The 19,498-nt window shown below is 34.7% G+C and overlaps 4 protein-coding genes across 5 annotated transcripts; 3 read left to right on the plus strand and 1 right to left on the minus strand.

Moving 5' to 3' along the window:
- Positions 1 to 4,587: 4,587 nt before the first annotated feature.
- LOC102623964 (UPF0481 protein At3g47200-like) lies at positions 4,588 to 6,191 on the plus strand. Its single transcript, XM_052431710.1, has one exon. It carries the CDS (start codon positions 4,791 to 4,793, stop codon positions 6,153 to 6,155), a length of 1,365 nt encoding a protein of 454 aa, XP_052287670.1. The 5' UTR covers positions 4,588 to 4,790; the 3' UTR covers positions 6,156 to 6,191.
- Positions 6,192 to 6,331: 140 nt separating this feature from the next.
- LOC107178087 (uncharacterized) lies at positions 6,332 to 8,041 on the minus strand. The gene has a single exon (XM_015532876.3). The coding sequence runs from the start codon at positions 7,993 to 7,995 to the stop codon at positions 6,406 to 6,408; it is 1,590 nt and encodes a 529-aa protein (XP_015388362.2). The 5' UTR covers positions 7,996 to 8,041; the 3' UTR covers positions 6,332 to 6,405.
- Positions 8,042 to 11,187: 3,146 nt separating this feature from the next.
- Positions 11,188 to 11,901, plus strand: LOC102624244 (LYR motif-containing protein At3g19508). Its single transcript, XM_006486912.4, has 2 exons — positions 11,188 to 11,430; positions 11,558 to 11,901. Exons 1-2 carry the CDS (start codon positions 11,236 to 11,238, stop codon positions 11,609 to 11,611), a joined length of 249 nt encoding a protein of 82 aa, XP_006486975.1. The 5' UTR covers positions 11,188 to 11,235; the 3' UTR covers positions 11,612 to 11,901.
- Positions 11,902 to 15,329: 3,428 nt separating this feature from the next.
- Positions 15,330 to 17,221, plus strand: LOC102624532 (transcription factor bHLH113). 2 transcript variants are annotated; one of them, XM_006486913.4, is made up of 4 exons: positions 15,339 to 15,909; positions 16,023 to 16,223; positions 16,355 to 16,456; positions 16,736 to 17,221. In XM_006486913.4, the coding sequence occupies exons 1-4, from the start codon at positions 15,595 to 15,597 to the stop codon at positions 16,931 to 16,933; spliced, it is 816 nt and encodes a 271-aa protein (XP_006486976.2). In that variant the 5' UTR covers positions 15,339 to 15,594; the 3' UTR covers positions 16,934 to 17,221. The 2 variants fall into 2 exon arrangements, with proteins under 2 accessions (XP_024957588.2, XP_006486976.2); XM_025101820.2 differs by lacking the exon at positions 16,355 to 16,456 and having other exon boundaries at positions 15,330 to 15,909.
- The last annotated feature ends 2,277 nt before the right edge of the window (positions 17,222 to 19,498 follow it).

The following is a 19,498-nucleotide window of genomic DNA, read 5'->3' on the forward strand; positions in this document are numbered from 1 at the left end:
CAACATACATCAACACCACTTCATAATTTCTTATTACAGTTTAAGAAGTCAACCCAGTGCTTCTAGATGCAATAAGAAAAAAAAAAGAGATTAAATCCAACTAAATTTCAATTTTAAGAAAAAAATAAATAACAATGGAGCATATTTTATGTAAATAAGTAACAATAGAGTCATCTTTTATATAATTAAAATATCATAGTCAACTACATTTGTAATTTCAACAAATTATTAATTTATTATTTGAATGAGACCACAAAGTTATATAAGATTTTTTTTACAAAAGTATTATCTTATTATTTTGTCAAAATTATTGATTTAGTTCATCAGTCCAAGCTAGGACCACGAGAATTTATTACATAATAGAGATTATATATTTATCGAGTATTAATTTATAGAGGTTTTACTGTATATATAGATATTTAGCCGATTACTGGATATTTTAACACGATTATTAAATGGGTTATATTAGTATTGACCTAAATTTGACATGACACAAGGCTGACACAATATGAACACGACCCATGACCCATTTTGCTAACTCTAGTCACCACCGCCAAGCCGCCACTATCTACTACAAAATCAAGCGCACCAACACCGTACATTGTACCAAGTTGTAGCCTCTGCTTTGATTGCTCTAGAAGCCAGCAAGCACAGCAGATCCACGATCGCACCAGCCATCACCAAACATAGTAGATCTATGGTTGTGCCAAGCCGCCAAGTCAATAGCCTGCCCGGTGCCAGCCTTTGCTTTGATTTTGTTTGTAACACTTGCCTTTGAATTTGATTTTGTTTATAACAAAAATAAGAAACAAATTCTCTCTACTGCCGGAATGGCGTTTTCCAGTGAAGTCCTTTCCTAGTGATGCTAGTGATATTGAGTTGTGGAAGTTGGTCAAATTTTTTTAGGCTTGTGATTGTTTTGTTGACATGAGAGATGCTGTGAAAGCATTTGATATTGGCAAAAGGTATGAGAAGTTGGAATAATTGTAATTTATATTGTTTTTTGATTTGTTGAAATGATATGTATTCAGCATTGGATTGTTCAATTTCGCGTGTTGAAATTGGAACTACGATACGAAGTTCCTCTTATTGCAGTCCAATTTGTAGCCTATCTTTTAATTGATTCCAATGTAAGCTGTCAAATCCAGGATTATGATATGGTGATTAAAACAACAACAACAACAATAATAATTACAATAATTCTCCCTGTTGCCTTGCATAAAAATAATGCAATTCGAATCTGATAAGATCTAAACTCAACCCTAATTTTTTTATTCGATTCAATATAAATTATAAGTTTAAATGGTGTTCGAATGATTTTTTTCCAACTTAATTAATTTAAAATTTGATTGGATTAATCTAAACCCAAATTTCTCACCCAAATGGATGACATAAAATTAACAACCTACATCGCACTAAATACAACTCCAAAGGCGCATAATAAAAAAAATAATGCTTAAAAAATAACTCATGTGATCGCTTAAAAGATTAGATGACTTTCGCGAAGTTCTTCAGAAAAAAAAAAAAAAAAAAAATGCACCCAGCGCCACGTGCTTTAATAAAAACCGCGTGACAAGTACCAAACTTAAACTCAGGAAATAAACAACATCAGTTTAAAATAAAGAGAGCAAATTGAACTCAAACAATAAAGTACAAAATTGAATTCTAAAGAATATGAAAATAAGAATAAAATGTAGTAAGATTGAATCTCGCGCTTTAAAATAATAATAATCTCATGCCAAACTTTGAGTTTTTGTCTATAAATAGAGGCCCAAATGAGAGAGAAATGGCAGGTGTTATTTAGTTAAGACCATAAATTGTTTGTGTTGGAAATAAGAGATTTTGAAATTCAATTCCTACTTACATAAGTGAAGACAAGATTAGGTTGCCGTTAGATTAAATAATAAAAAAAGAGAGAGCGAAAGAGAGAGAAATAAATCTTTATCCAAATACTTAGACTAATTTTGATCAACTTCTCGTCAAAATACCAAAACAAGCCTCCTGAATCATCTGTTTCTTCTAGTAAAAAATCTCACAAATTGAACTATCTTTTACGAATACCATGCCTAAAGCTCAACCAATGAAGTTCCTTAACCAAATCAAGGAAAAAGAAGAATTTAATCCACAGAAAAAAAAAAATTTAATCCAACTCATTGATAGTTAAATATATATTCTGTATTTGAAATTAATTTTTCTCCAGACCCTCTTAGCAATAACTTGGAAAGTGTGCAATAATTTTCTAACAAAAAATAAAGATTGACTTTGGTAGTCCCAGTCGTCGGAGTCATGTACTCATGACCTCGTGTTTAATGAGGTGGATTATTAACCATACAATAATAGCATCATCATCTTTCAACAAAGACAAAAACGACTTGGTTATACTGATTAATAGCATCAATTAAGTTTTATTATTAAATATTTGCCTACATAATTTAATCTCAACTCATAAATACTCGAAATTTTGAGACATTTTCACGGTAGCAAGTATATATGAAAGTTGTGCGTCACTTCATTCAAGTTTTTTTTTTTTTTTTTTTAATGCGGGCAAACAGTGGGTAGATGGGTTGCATGAATTTTAAACCGGTCAATCTTATTTGTTTAGGCCGTCATGAAGTGAAAGGTTTACCTGCAATTTATATAATTTTTCATTAAATTACTTATCAATATATAGATTAAAGATTAAAAAAAAAAGTCAACTGCAATGCGCTACAAAGAGACAAACATTGTATTAAAATAATATCTTGCTCATCCTCTTTTCCTAGAAATCACACGGCTGCCAGCAATATTTAGTCTGCATGAATAGGTTCATTTTTTATTTTCAAGCATCAGTATATATCCAAATCCTCAAAAACGTCTAATCATGGAAAGACACTTGAATCCCAGGAGGGGCAATCGTGATCATGGCCATTGCCAAACTTTGAGGGTTTTTTTTTTTTTTTTTTTCTATAAATAGAGACCCAAATGGAAGAGAAATGGCAGGTGCTATCCAACCGAAATAGTAAATCTCTTGTATTGAAAATGTGAGATTTTGAGGTTCAACCTCTGCTTACATAAGTGAAGAAGAAATTAGGTTGCTGTTGAACTAAATAAAAAATAAAAAGAGAGAGAGAAAGAGAGAGAAATGAATCTTAATCAAAGGTGGAGTGATTGTCAGCTGTTCAAGTCCCACAAAAATATTGTGGGGGCTTTGATTTATTCATCAATTGTAATATATAAAACTAATCTCAGTAATATTTTTATGTGAATATGAGTTATAGTTTGATTGTAAATATCAGTAATAGTACCATGTAATATAAGTTATAGTCTGATTATCATAGTCAGTAAAAAAAAAAAAAAAATCCAATCCTTAAACTAATTTTGACCAATTTCTTGTCAAAATACCAAAACAAGACTCCTAATCATCTGTTTCTTTCAGTAAAAATTCTCACAAATTGAAGTATCTTTTACAAATACCATGCCTAAAGCTCAACCAATGAAGTTCCTTAAGCAAATCAAGGAAAAAGAAGAATTTAGTCCAAATCATTGATAGATAAAATATTTTTCCTTGATAATCTTAAAATTAGAAGTATATTAATCACTACTTTAACTTCTCACTCAGATCATGAAAAAGTTCTTACCGACACCTTCGGCCATGAAAAATTTGTCTTAAGGTTGGTTCTTTGAGTCACTGACAAATATTTTGTATTTAAAATTAATTTTTCTCCGGACCCTCTTAGCAATAACTGGGAAAGAATGCAATAATTGCCCGACTAAAAAAACAAAAAAAAAATTGACTTTGGTGGTCGGAGTCATGTATTCATGACCCCGTGTTCAGTGAGGTGGATTATTAGTAACCATATACAATAATAGCATCATCATCTTTCAACAGACACAAAATGACTGGCATTAATTAAGTTTTTCAAATGTTTTTGAAAAGTTTAAGAAACAATTTTTTTATTATTAAATAGTTTGCCTACATAATTTATCCTCAACTAAAAAATACATGAAATTTTGAGACATTTTCACGATGGTAAATTATTATTTTTTATCTGAATTATGAAGTGGTCTTGGGTGGATCTCAACTATAAGAGGTACCTTTAAGTATGTACCACAACTCAAATTAATACCGGCTCGCACCGGGTCGGTTCATAAGGGGTAAAGTGCTGGCTAAAGTGGTGACTCTATACGAAAGTAGGCTTAAACCCCTAATCTCTCTTAAGGAGTGAGAGTGTCGAACCATTCACATCAACCAACTTTGATTTTCACGATTGCAAATTATATGTGTGTGTGAAAGTTGTACGTCAGTTCGAGCTACTAGTGGGTAGGTAGGTGCATTTATTTTGAAACAAATTAATATAATTTTTCTAAGCTGTCATGAAGTGAAACGTGTAATTGACAATGGGTACTATTTTAAAGTAACGCACATATCACAATCACACACGTAAAATAATAAAAAAAAACGTTATAATTTAATTGTGTAGTTATGAAGATATACTTTATCTTAGAACACTTCCAACATAACCCAACTCTTTATATAATTTGTCATTAAATTACTTATCAATTTTCGCTTCTCCATAAGTGCTCAGCCAACAAGCGCATTTAATAAATCATATATTGATTAAAGGGGGGAAAAAAAAAGAAGCGAACTTCAATGCGCTACAAAGACATAAACATTGTATTAAAATAATATCTTGCTCATCTTCTTTTCCTATAAACCACACAGCCGCCAGCACTATTTAGTCTGCATAAATAGATTCATTTTTTTATTTTCAAGCATTAGTATAATTCCAAATCCTCCAACAAATCTAATCATGGAAAGTCACTTGAATCACACCAGGGGCAAACATGATCATGCAAGGGCAACAAGGGCAGGAGAAGCAGAATGGCACAATTGGCTAAGCCAGATGCAAAGAAAAATCGACAGGATGCCAAAATTATTAAGCGAGACAGCCGGTAGCAGCTCTTGTTGCATCTTCAGAGTCCCTCAAAGCCTTGTTGAGATCAATGAGAAAGCTTACAAGCCCCGCATAGTCTCCATTGGCCCTTATCATCATGGCCAAGAACACCTCATGATGATTGAAGAGCACAAATGGCGATTCCTTCGCCATCTTCTCAGTCGAAAACAAGACCCCAGTGGAACCCTCAGCCTCTGCTTCCGAGCTGTGGCTAATTTAGAGATGAATATAAGAGAGTGCTACTCAGAGACTAATGAGTTCACAAGCCATGACTTTGTTGAAATGATGGTTCTTGACGGATGCTTTATCATTGAGCTATTTTGCAAATTCACCAGGTTGGTTGATAAAGACCCGAATGATCCAATCTTTAAAATGAATTGGATTATCCCCTTTCTTATGCGTGATCTTCTCAAGCTAGAAAACCAAATTCCCTTCCGAGTTCTTCAATCCTTGTTCGATATATTAGCATTGAATTCCGGAATCTCTTTAGCTTGGCTCACTTTGAAATTCTTCAGCTACATGCTGGAAAGGCCAGCTTCAGTCCTAGACAAAGCAAGCACTTTTGATGGGAAACATTTGCTCGATTTAGTTCGTTTGAGCTTTTGCCCTACGGATAATCGAGAAAGGCCCAGAGATGAAAGAAGGGACACATTCCTCCGGTTCGTTCAGCCGGCGGAGAAGCTTCACCGAGCCGGAATTAAGTTCAAGACAAGGAACAACAAAGACAGCTTCTTGGACATCAAATTCACCAACGGAATTCTCAGGATCCCACCATTACCAATGGATGACTTTATTAGCTCTTTTTTTCTCAATTGTGTTGCTTTCGAACAATGCTATGGTCACTGCCCCAAGTACATAACTGATTATACTACTTTCCTGGGGGGTCTGATTCACACGCCAACTGATGCAGGGTTCCTCTCTGACCACAAAATTATTGAAAATTTTTTCGGTACTGATGAGGAAGTTGCTTGTTTCTTTACTAATGTGGGGAAAGACGTGGCGTTTGAAATAAGGAGGAGCTATCTGTCCAAGTTAATTGAGGACGTGAATGAGTACTATTGGAATGATTGGCATGTCAGATGGGCGAGCCTTAGGCACAAGTATTTTGACTCTCCATGGTCGGGCATTTCAGTGCTCGCTGCCATCTTTCTTCTGATACTCACCACGATTCAGGCTGCGTTTGCTGTGATTTCGTATATTCGCCCTTCTAATAATAGTTAATTAGTGAACAGAGCTAGCAGTGGCTGTTCTTATGTTGTTGTATGAATTATTTTCAGGGTTTGTTTGGACTATATATGCATTCATTTGTTTGAATGTGTAGAAGATGTGCGTGCAAGGCAACAATTATTTGCTTAACATAGGCAATATTCATAAATCATACTAAGAACTTTGAAGAGTTATGATGAAATCACACATATATATAATACATATCTTTAATTTACAAGATATATAGCTTCTTTGTTTTCCTTCTCTAGCTCGGATATTTTCCAGCAATCAAAGGCAAATCAACCTCATCACACCAATCAATACACCTAGTCTCAAAATATGAACTCTTCACATTATTAGGCCAATAACTCAACCAAATTTGCCCTCCAATTCTCCACTTCAACACACTCCCTTCCATTTCTCTACTCAATCTCCACGTCACCCCTTCTCCATACTCATCTCTACCGAATACCAACCCACCACTCTTCGTAAACGGCCTATTCGCTCCCGAGTATCTATTCCTAAAACTACTACTACCACCATCACCATTATTATCACATTTCCGCGTGGCAAGTTCCTGACCAGTCGTGTTATCACACAAGACCGCGTCAAAAACGGCAGCGTTTCCCTCAACGTCCTGATCCCACCTCCAGTTTCTCATCCTTGTCTTTGTCGTCATCCTCGCCCGAGCTTTCACCTTTGGAATCTTTGTGTTTCCGTAATTGCCCTTCAAAATCCTCTGCGTTTCTACTTCCCTCTCGCCGTTGTTCGTTGACCGGCCTAACGTCATCCCGGCCACGTAAGTGGACCCCACCTCTGGGCCGACCCAAACTCGTACCCTCGACGGGAAATGCCTCTCTTCGTTGAACTCCATGTCGTCATTTCTTTTAAACCCTAGTTTCGCTACGTGGAAGCGTAGATTATCGACACGTGCGTTCACCTGAATATACCCATCGTGGAATACAACTGAATATTCCAACTGAATGACCGCCTCAAGCTGTTGGTGCGCCAAGGCGTAACGCAGCACTGATTCTTTGGCTTCAATGATAGGAAACTTGCCGTTATGTTCGTTGGAACGCGTGACTTTCATGGCGGACACCGGCGCGTAGCCCTTTAGAATCCAAAACCCGTGTGCCTCCGCGGCGTAAGAAAGTCCAAGCTGCTGATCTGGCAACGGTGCTATCGTCTGTAATCCTACGCCCACCTCCCTTAAAATCAACAATTTTGCTGTGATGTACCCGAGGGTGCGCGTAAAGGAAAGCTCTGCATCCACTCCTACGGTTTCCAAAAAGGTTCGCAGTACAGGCGCATGGTTGCACGCTAATGCTTCGATGTTGGGAGACAATACCGAGTTGAAGTAGAAAGAGCCAACCACACTAGGAGCGTCACATGCACATGACCAAAACAAGCGTGTGAGGAACAGTAAATTGAAAAAACTTGAGAAAGATTCGGGCGAATGAGAGTCCATGATCCATGATATGGGTTCGGGTTTGAGCTTCTGAAGCTGAGAACGGGGACAAGAGCTATCGTGAGCCGGGGGTGAACGGGTGATGATTTCTTGGAGAAGCTGGAGTACCAGCGGGAGAAACGGTTTCTCTGAAGAAAGAAGACACGTGTCAGAGACCCACATAGTCTTTTGAGGCTCTAAAGATTCAAAGCCCTCTATGCACACACTGAAAGTCAACGAAACGTCGGCTTCGGACATGAACGTCCGCTCAGCTCTGAGTTGAATCTCCCGAGTTGTGTTCTTTTTACTCGCAGAGGAGCTCGCTAGTGTAAGTATGAATGGTGAGTCTGACTCGGCCCACTCGTCTGAGTAGGGGAGCTCACATATCCACGACCAAATATCCAACATTCTTTCGTTGATGGGGGTGTTTAGTTGATGGGAAAATGTACGTGAAGAGTAGATCCTTGAGATTCTTGTAGTTTTATAATGAAAATGAGTGATAATAGATTCGCCAACTTGGAAGTAACACGAGCCACGTAATGGAAATTACAAAACTAGTGGTTTTAATTTGTGACATGTGGGATTCATCTGTAGGTACATTAATGACGGCTCATTTTCTCTCACTTTCTTTCTTCAATTCCTTCATTTTCTTGTCCTGGAGGTTAAGAGATTTGACGGTTTAATGTTGGGATGTTTGCATGGATTGTAGTAAATGTGGGACGTGGAATTTCGACGGCTTCTGATCTGCGGCTTATATGTGTTGGATTTTTGCATGTTCAATTTTGAATCACATAAAATTAAAATACTGAACAAAAATGAAATTAATCAGATATTACGAAAGGTTCTGCATGAATTGTATGTGTAGCTCACAAAATTGTTTATTTATCTTCAATTACATATTTCATTTAATTTACTAAAAATTTAGTGGAAAACAGTCGTGGCACAATGAGATAGCATAAACTGGGTGGAGGACTTTGTTTAAGAAAGCACACATTCTGCGCAAATTAATTGTGAAACAAGTTTTTAAATAGTTATAAGGGTTATTCCCACCCAACCCCCAAATTTTTCAACATTTTTTACTGTGCACTCAAACTTTTCGACATTTTCTACTGCGCACCCAATTCGGTTAATTTGACCGTTACTTTTAACGGAACAATTTGAAAGTGAATGAAATGTCTAAAATCCCCCTAATCATGAATTAGGAAATGAGATAAAATATTAATCCAATAATTAATATTTACATTAAAAATTCTTAATTAAAGGTAATTAATAATAATCCCATCAATTAATTTATCAAATAAATTTAATTTATCATTATCAAATAATATTTAGGGCATGAACTTTCAAATTTATCCTTTGACCGTTAGAATAAACGGTCAAATTAACAGATTTGGGTGTGGATTGAGTATTGTTGAAACATATAGGTGCGCGGTGGAATATGTTGAAACATTTGGGGGCAGGACGGAATTAACCCTAGTTATAATACGTTTTTTTTTTTTTTATCTTTGGGAAAAAAATCTACTTCCTCATTTTATGTATAAATTCTCAGCCGAATGGTGATTTAAAAGAAAAATTACTAATATTAAAAATCTGTTCGTAATATGTATGGTAACAATTTAATTACTAAGCAATGTTGCTCATGTAATGGGGAACAATATCATTAAATGGCACTGTTAAGTTTCTCTCCGTTTTCTAACATTATTTATAATAATTATTGGAACCGTAAAGTTAGCAAATTTGCTTGCAATCATATTTATAAATATTTATAAATCTAAAAGTTGACTTGCTTGTAAAATCTTCGTTTTTTTTTTCCTCCATTTTTGTAAATAATATATCACTATTTTTACTTTTTGATTAAGTAGATGTATCATCTTTCATTTGAAAGAAAGCCAAAATAGGAAAATTCTAAAAAACAATCAATAGCGATTATCAGATGTTCAGTTTCTTCTTTCTCAAATCTCAATTTAATAGAAGTCTTGTGAAGACTGGAAGGCCGGAACTTCAAAGCAGCGAATAGCAATTTTGATACTTCGAGTGTGGCTAAGTTTTGTACAACAATTAATGAAACGTGCTTCAACAAACGCCATAAACACAGGTTTTGGTTTCTTAAGAAAGTTGGATTGAAATGGTTTGGCAGTTGATGTAATTAATGTGTGTGGCAAGAAGATTGAGCATTAATGGTCAGCGAGAACTGTAGCAAAAGGCGGCAGTCGAACATTCATGTGACAAGCTATGAATATGTGATGCCAGTATGACTCAATGTGCGGAACATCTGCTAATTCGCTTCTGGGTTTGGTGTTGGAAAACTATGTACCACGAAATGCATTTTGCTATATAAAAATCATTTACATTGGCACTGGAAAAATGATTCTTAAGTTCAAATCACACTCACATTGAAGTTAATTTAAAAAAAAAAAAAATTAAAAGAAGAAAAACACTCACATTGCAATTCAAGAGGGGTTTGATATTAAATTGCATTCGTGCAAAAATTAATTTGAAAAAATGACTATTAACTTGATTTTGTTTTGTCTCCTGCAAATATTTCACTGCACTGGTGTTGCTCTTCGGTTCCTATGTAGGGATTTAATTATATTACAAGGTGTTTGTACTTTTTTTTTCTTTTTTTTTTGTTACAAAAGGACCCTAGCAAAATGAGGGTACGCAGTCTCTAGGACATCATTAAACAACCAAAAATTCACTCCTAAGGGAGGTAGATTAAATAGGTGGAACTCAAGGGGAAGAATGAGAGCCCTTCTCGCAAGGAAGTCAGCAGCAAAATTCGTCTCTCTGGACACATGATGCACTGAAACAGGCTAATCTCAAGGGATTAGCTTACATTATTAAACAAATTATATAGAGTGTAATAAAGCAATAAAATGGTCTCAAGGGACTTTCCTAAAATAACTCCCGTCAAAACGAGGGAATGCAGTATCAATGTATTTATTTTTTAATTAAATTTAGGAGTATTTTTATAATTATAATTTTTTTATTTTTCAAAGATTTTATAAAATAAAATAATTTTTTAATTTATTTAGAGGTAAAATTATCGTTTCGTTTAAATTATTTAACGGTGTTACTACAAAAGTGGCTAATTAATACAAATTTAAAAAAAAAGGTGGTGCGGAGATTATATTAGAATTTTATGGTGGTTGGATGAATATAAGGCAAAACAAATGTGGTGCAATGATAATTTTCCTTTATTTAAATATTTATTATGATTATCTATACAAATTAAATCAAATTTTATATTTTTTTTGGTGAAAAAATATAATAAAAAAGAAGAAGAAGAACCCTCCAACTTGAAGGACAAGAGCTTGAATCTTCAAGATACTCATTCCGATCTTGTAAATATTTACTATAAAATTGATCTCGCCTTATTAAATACGTTTGGGAAAATAGTTATGTTATAATTTTATGAATTTAGACAATCGGGAGATATAAGTAAATTTAACATAATTTTATTTTGATACAAGGAAAATCAACCAAATGGCAAAGAAATGGACAAAATAATGAATTGGGCCTCAATGTTGGGCTAGCTTAACGCAGCAACCTTGCTGGTTCTGGCCCAATCGATCGAAACAAAGAAACAGAGACGCCTCAAACTTGTAAAAGCCACGGGATTGCTGTGCTCTGCTATTGGAACAGAAAATGGACAAAGCGTTGCGAGCGTACGCTACCGTTCTGAGGCTGATTCGGCGTTTGCCAAAAGACACGAGACCTTATTATGCCAAATACGCCCGCGAAAACTTCGTCAACTATAGAGAAGTTGACGCCAACGATGCCAGCTCCCTCGACGAGCTCTTCCACAGAGCTTATAATCACTCCATCTGGGTCCTCAACAAGGTGCTCGATTCATATATACTCACTTTTTTTTTTACATAGTATGTACTTATAAGTGCTTATGTATACGTGTATATTGATTGATTTTCGAGTTTTTGATGACCCATTTGTCGTTTTCTTGCGAATGCAGTATAAGGTAGAAGAATCAGCCGCTGATAAGTTGAAGGACATATGTTGCGGTTAAAGCATGCCTACAAGATGTTTGTTCTAATGGCTAAATGAGTAGTGACGTTCTTGATTTTGTCTTCTTGCTTTGCTAAACGTGATATTTTATAGATTTTGGGTTTGATAGCTTGCGTAATGTTTAAGAATAAATTGAAAATTTGGTAATGCAGTAAATGGAGTGCAGTTTCCTGCAATCGACCGGAATAGTCTTGCTTTCTATCTGCTGCAATTCGCAGACTAAATGCGTTTCATGCACAGGAAGCTTTATGCGCAACTAATTGTACTACAATAAAGTTTGCTTTTTTATTATCACGCTGGTTGCCACAAACCTCAATATGCAACATATTATTGCTTTATTACGCTCTATATAATTTGTTTAATAATGTCAGTTTTTTTTTTCTTTTTTTGGTTGGGGTAGTTAATTTAGTTCCTTGAATTGATGCCGATGTCGGGAGCTGCTGTCACGTTCTATTTATCTTTTGCCGAGAATTGACAATTTGTCAAGACTGATTTCGCCATCTTCTCCAGGGAATTTGAGTATCCGTACGGACGACATTGGATAAGCTTCTTTTGGTGAAGTAGTACAAATGGTCTAATTCGAGATTCCTAAGAATCAACTTAGCCAAATCCAATATTTTGGTATCTCAGAAAAAGGAGTCATCCGTCAGGTTTAGGATTATCTGAAACATATAGTTTCACATAGGTTACAAAAAACTGTTTGTTTGCCATTACGGTTTCATTTTAGATAGTTATTTCCATGGTTTCTCTTTCCAGGAACTTTCAATGCTAAACTGTGGGGTTTAGGATGTGAATTTTGCTAGAATCAGATGGAGATGAAATGCACGGAATACTATAATTAGTAACTGTCAATAGGTTATTGCCCGGCAGATGATCATCCTGGGAAGTGTAGATTATTGGCAAATGATGGTGTGCCGATAACAGCTTCAGCCTGGTTAATGCTATTGGAGGGTAGAATCATTGATGTTCACACTTCCAAAGGATCATTTTTCTTTTGGATAATTTGTTTGAAGCACTAATGTTGTCATTGGTTAACACTTATTTTTGGGCACCTTTGTAAAGCTCAAAGCAACATTGTTTATACAGTAAAACTTCTTTATAGTCATAATGTTCGGATCAAATTATTATTTTTACTATGAGGTTATAATTTAATCGAGGTATGGGTACAAAAATTATTATTTTGATTTAGTTATTCTTAGTGCAAGTGATATAGAGATAAAATATACGCTACATTAATAATTATTTAATGAAGCATGTCAAATCCAATATATAGGCATTGATAAAAAAGATAGATGAAGTTTTAAAAAGTTTGTACATACATGTATGTAGTGTTGGGAATATGCAAAGTCATCCTAAAATAAATCATTGTTTAGAACAATTTTAGAAAAAAAAATATTTTATTACATCTCAAGCCTATAATGTAAAACAACATATATTTTTTGCAACACACTGGTAATTACTGCTATCTGGAGGCAAGTTCTTTCAATCGGGATGTAGAAATATTAATAACTTATTATAAAGTGTAAATTTATTATTATTTATAACTGACTATATGGAAGTTATTCCTGTATAGAGTGTTACTATACTGTAATTGATTTTGAAAACATCTTGGTATCTATTATAGATGTCATTAACTTTTTAAACCTACTCGTTTGCCGGCATTCCTAGGAGAGGTTAAGAATTTAACAAATTAAGGCTGTTACCATGAAAAATTCCCAGTATCAAGTTGTCGCGCTGTCGAATCTATGATCCAAAAGTATTAAAGCTGCGGATTCTAATTCCTTTACATGTTACTCAGTTGAACACTATTCATCTGTAGACTTGTTTGCATAGCTTTCTTCTTGTAGCGATGAACTCAATATGGACTTGTTGACATGGTTAACGTACGCTGAATTTCACACGTTCTCTCTTACTTCGCTTTCGAAATTATTAAAACTTGATGCTTGAAGGCTTCAAAGGGGGGCATTCGGATTTGCTTATGTACGAGCGTGGGCGGAATGTCGGCAGTTTGGGCCGGATCTCAGTTTGTATAAGATTGTAAAGAATCTCGTGAATAGTTGTAGTGCCAGGCTTGTTCATTGGAGATGGTGAAGGTTGAGACATCGTACATTAACGGAGCCAACGACCAACGAGGTGTCGGGATACGCGACATCCCATACGACACGTTGCAGAAACAAATGTCTGAATTCCAAAATCTGACCGGACCTCTCACTCTCCCTCTTCCTTTCCTTACAATATTGGCATGCTTGTCCACGTGTCTTTCATTTCTTTATATATATATATGGAGAAAACTATACACTCACTTGCCAGCTAAACCAAAATCATGGAAACTCATTGTCACGGGATGCGGTAAAAGTTGATTTTTCACTTGCTCTATGTTGTCTGCTTCTTCACAGCTCCAGCTCGTTTTACAGATTATATCTTATCTAATAAGATAGATATCACTTTTAGTAATTTCAGAATCGTGAGGGTAATATCTGAAATTTGAACTGGAAGAGTTGACTCAGTCAAATTTTAGGGGTCCAAAATTTGAAACAGATGGTACATTACCCCAATTACCAATACATGCAAATGATCAAAAGTTGCCAATTCACCACGCGGTGCCAAGCGTGCGGATAACCCTCTGATTTCGTCGTCTCTCATCAGACGAAGATTTGATCATGCGGCAATGGGGCCCACGGTTTCATCCCCTTTGATCTTTCTGGTTTTTTTAATGAGTAATGATACAGCCACAAACTCTTGTACAAATTTATTTTGTACAAACTGATGTGACATGATAAGATTGGTTGAATTAAATATCACTTGGCCCACATGATTTGTTTTTATTAATTTATATTTTCATTCAACCAATGAATTAATGCCAAGTCAGTTTGTACAAAATAAGTTTGTACAAGAGTTTGTGGCTGTATCATTACTCTTTTTTAATTGTTTGCGCTCGGACTGTAAACAGTCCTGCTAATTCCACGAATTAGCTGAAATAAAAGACGACACTCAAGAGTTTTTTATTTGACAGTCTGATTGGATAAGGGTATCTTAAAAATTATAGTATTCAATTGTTTGACGAATAATAGAAGTTAGTGTTGTAACAATTAATTTAATTTAATCAATTATTTAAATAAAAAAATTATTATTTTTTTAAAATTATTATTTAAAATTTATATTTAATACACACAATTAAATTTTATTTTATAATTATAATTTTTTTCATCACAATTATAATTTATATGTTACACCACTTTTATATCATCATAATGAATAGGAACATAATAAAAAGTTCAATTATAGTCTCACATATGATACGGGTTACAATTTAGGTCATCACACTTCAATATTTATCATGTTAATTAATTTGATCACGTCTCTTATTAATACGTATTGGATGGCTCCAAAGTTTAACTGAATGATTAATTAATAATTTTTGATAATTTTTAAGTGAATTAATCCCACCATTTAATTAAATAGTGGCCAATGGGAATGAAATTTTAGAAGGTGCTCTCCGAATTGCCAGTTTGGACCCCTCGCTACAAAGGTACTTCCGTTTGGGAGGTTTTATTTTCCGTATTTGCCGCAAATGTAATAAAAATATTTTCTATTCTTTCCAAGAACTTAACAACTTAAAATTACCCTGGGAAGTGAAACTCAATGAGTCGGTGAGCGGGTGAGTTAACAGAAAGAGAGAAGAAAAAAAATCGGTTACATATGGAAGCAACAACGCGTTGGAGAGCTAAACCACGGTTTTCTCGGGCCAGGTGGGTTTGACTGAAAATAGCCGAAAACCAAAGCCTTGAAAAAACCGAACACCTCTCATTGTAACGGCTGCTCTCAAGTCTTAACACACTTAACAACTACACTTGTACTATTGATGCTCGCTCACAATCTCACATAGTCACATTCACATCATAAAAACTAAAACCAAAGCAAACCAACAAAGACCAAAAGCTTGAAGCTTTTGGCCTTTGTGTTGACCTTGGTTGGTGGCTTTTGATGGCTGATAATGGAGGATTTGATGGCGAACAAGGGAGTACTACAAGTTTCTCCCAGTTGTTGTTCTCTGATGATGTTGTTTTGGGTCTTGATTTTAACAACTACGCTTGTTCTTCTGTTTTTTCTGCTAATGAAAAGCCTCCCAAAATGCTTTGCTTTGGTGACTATAATAAGCAAAATGATGGTGATATTGTTGTGTATGGTGAAACAACGGCTACTGCTGCTGCTACTCCAAAATCTGGCATAACTTGTAGTGATTCTTCTTCAGCTTCTTCTGGTAACAACAGCAGTGCAAATACTCCCTCCAAATCTACCGTAAGTGTTTGGTATTTTCGTAAAGTTTTCATCTTTGGGGTTTCTTAATAAAATTTTTAAAAAAGGGGAAGAAAAAGAAAAGAAAAACAGTTCATCCCTTCATCTTCTTGTAGAAAAAGAGAAATGGGTCAGGCCAAGAATCTGTTCCGCACTCAAATTTAGCTACCACAACAGCTCCAGTGGTAAGCCAGAGAACCAGCAAAAAGACAAAAGCTGCTGATAATCCATCATCTACAGCCCATGCAAAGGCCAAGAAAGAGAAGCTAGGTGACCGAATCACGGCATTGCAGCAACTTGTGTCACCCTTTGGCAAGGTGCAAAAATTTGTTAATTAGAAGGCAATTAATTAAGTTAAAAAGTTTTTTATTTAGTTAATTAACTATTGATAAAATTTGAGTGGTGTTTGTTGGTTATGGGGAATTGAAATGAAAATAATCATATGCAGACAGATACAGCATCAGTGCTGCATGAAGCGATGGGATATATCAGGTTCCTGCACGATCAGGTTCAGGTTCTGTGCTCGCCGTACCTGCAACACCACCAACATGTACGCACTACTGCTCATGCAACCAAAATTTGGAAACATTTTTCCTTTATTTTTGCTTCCACTGCTTCCATTTTCATGCAATTGATTATAAATTTCACCTGATGCATAGTAAAATGTGGACCATTTGTTATGGGTCCCACTTATCATTTCCCAGTGAGTTTTTCACTTCACTCACTTACAGTGATGGTGACTTGATTTGGTCAAATTGTCAACTGTTCATATTGTTAATTTTATTGCCCTTTTTTTTCTTTTTAATTTTACTGAAATTTTGATTAACAGGAGGGCGGAGAAAACGGAGGAGAAGAATCAAGAAAGGATTTGAAGAGCAAGGGACTGTGTCTGGTCCCCGTGGCGTGCACCGTACACGTGGCGAACAGCAACGGTGCTGATTTCTGGGCACCTGCCATGGGTAGCAACGTTTCATCACCAGCAAGAGCACCAGCGGTAACAATTACAAAGCAGCAGCAGTTGAAGTGAATCTGTTTCTTTTTCCATAGTGTCAAAAGTTAATGTACATGGTTTTTGCCTCGTTTCTGCCTTATTAAGCTAAACAGATTTGACAACTCATGTTATTTTGAAAAAACCAAAAAAAAAGGGAGCTTTTATGGTGCAGTGTGAAAAAGTCAGAGAAGGGAGGCTGGGGAAAGTTCACACCTGCTTTTTCAAGTAAAAAGTTACTGTAATCTAAGCTGGTTTTTTTTGGTGTAGACTGTAGAGTGTTACTATTAATGAGAAGAAGCAGAAGAAAATGACCTTTTTTTGGCATATGCATGCGTGTGAATACAAGTGGGGATTCTGGTCTTGTCGTCTCTTGAATGGATTAAGCGTGGCATCGCTCACCGCTTACACTTGAAAATGTCATAAATTTGGCAATTACCCATGTAATTTTTTAGAAGAGGCCTTGCTGCTTGTTTCTTTTCTTGAAAAGATTTTTTTTTTTTTTTAATTTAAAAGAAAAGAAGTTCAAATTTCGTTCTAGACTCTCTTAGCGCTGGCTTTTCAGTGGCTAAAATCGTAAACTTGATTTTAGGGGAAAGATTAAATGGTATATGTATGTGTGTGAATACAAGTTGGGTTATAGTCTTATAGATCATCCCAATTCATAACTCAAATACAAATTCATTTCGTCTTGCAACCTCGCTGTCTTAGATGAAAATCGGTAAAAAAGAAAAACAAATTCCCTCAAATGGGGATGGGCTGAATCTTGCATAATGTTTTAGGCTCATCGCAAAGATGTACTGGGGATAATGTATGGGCCTAACCAGAACTACCGTTTAGGAAAAGAATAGATCGTCTAGTGCTTCTCCCCCCTCCTCCCTCTCTCTTATTAAGGTAATTTTTAAAAAATGTATATATTATTAAGATAATTCTATTTATTAAGGAAATTATGTTAGGTTTTCAATGATAAAATTCATTAGAAATTTTATTTAATAATGCTACATTTCCTACCATCATTCTACCGGCTATCCTCTCAACTTAAGTGACATTCATACTTTGAATGGTAAAATGAACTAATAAATACTTTTATTAGTTGAAATTTATCACTAACGAGTGAATACCACTTAGTAATTGGATGAAAAAAGTTAGAATGATAGTTAAGAAACTTTGTAATTTTATTTTACCAACGGCAAATTATAGTATAATTATCAAGGAAGACACTAATGTTTATAAACAAATAAAATGTTAAGTTCAATTATATAATGTAAATGATAAATAAGAATTGAATTGCACTTAGAACTACCATCGGGTGGTCACATCACTAGTAATTAAAAGTCTCAAGAGAATTGTAGATGAATTCATAGAAATAGAAATAAACGATAGTGATAAATGATAATGACCAGTAAAACCTTTCGAGGGTGCACAAAAGGGCAAGGTTTCCCCCCCCCCCCCCCCTTTTTTTTTTCTTTTTTTAAATGTTAATGTGAATAACATACACAAATTTGCCATGACATACTTTAATACTGTTTGAAATTTTGCTCTAATGAAGTTGATATATATTCTCATGTTAATAGAAATGAACCCTCACATATATACATATAGAGATCTTAACCCTCAATCTCAATAATGAGATAAGAATCTGACAAGCAAGTTAAGAGAATAAGAGATGGCTGCTGAAAATTAGCCCCACTTTAATAATTAAACATTAGAACTATATTGATGGTTGTACCAAAAGTCTGACATTAGAACTATTTCAACGAAGTAGTCTCCTCTTTTTCAATTGTGAAAAAATAAACTCTTGTTAAAGTAATTGGTATTTTTAATTTTAGCATCTTTTAAACGTTTCTTAATTTGAAAAAAGAAAATGAGGATTTAATAAGGGTAAATACTTATTCAATCTTTATATTTTCAATTAAGTCCTCATTTAATCTTTATATTAAAAAAAATACCTTAAAACATCCCTACAATTAAAATATATTACACTTCTACCATTAACGATATTCTTGAGGATATTAATGAAAAAAATGATAATTTATCAAATTAACCTTAAAAGTAACATAAATAATTATACAAATATTTTTATTATTATTTTATTCTTAAGATTAATGTGGTAAATTATTTTTTGGTAAAATAATTATTAGTAAGATTGTTGCAAGGACAATAAACAGTGCTTTAATTTGGCAAATATAGATTTATTTATAAATAATTGTTAGCAAGATCATTGTATGGTACAAAAAATATTAATTATTTAATATTGGTATTTATTAGTTAACTAGGAAATAAAACCGTGTGAAGAATTTATTAGTTAACACCATGGAAATAAAAGTGCTATAGATGCACCTTGTCTAAGCCAAAACCTTAGAAATTTGAGAATGATATATCACCGCGAGGCCATCTAGAGAAGGAGCATAAGATGTATCATAGTAGCCTCTCAATATGTTTCCTTCTTCGGCAATGAATATGAGAGAGGTGAGCATTGCAGGCCCGCAATTATGGGTGATGATATTAATAGCGCGGCAACAGTTAGGGCTAATATCAGCCTGACTATTAAGGAAGAATATAACAATCTCATTTGAGCATGATTTCAGCTCCATTAATGCGTTC

Source organism: Citrus sinensis, chromosome 8 (assembly GCF_022201045.2).
Source record: "Citrus sinensis cultivar Valencia sweet orange chromosome 8, DVS_A1.0, whole genome shotgun sequence".
Taxonomy (NCBI): Eukaryota; Viridiplantae; Streptophyta; class Magnoliopsida; order Sapindales; family Rutaceae; genus Citrus; species Citrus sinensis.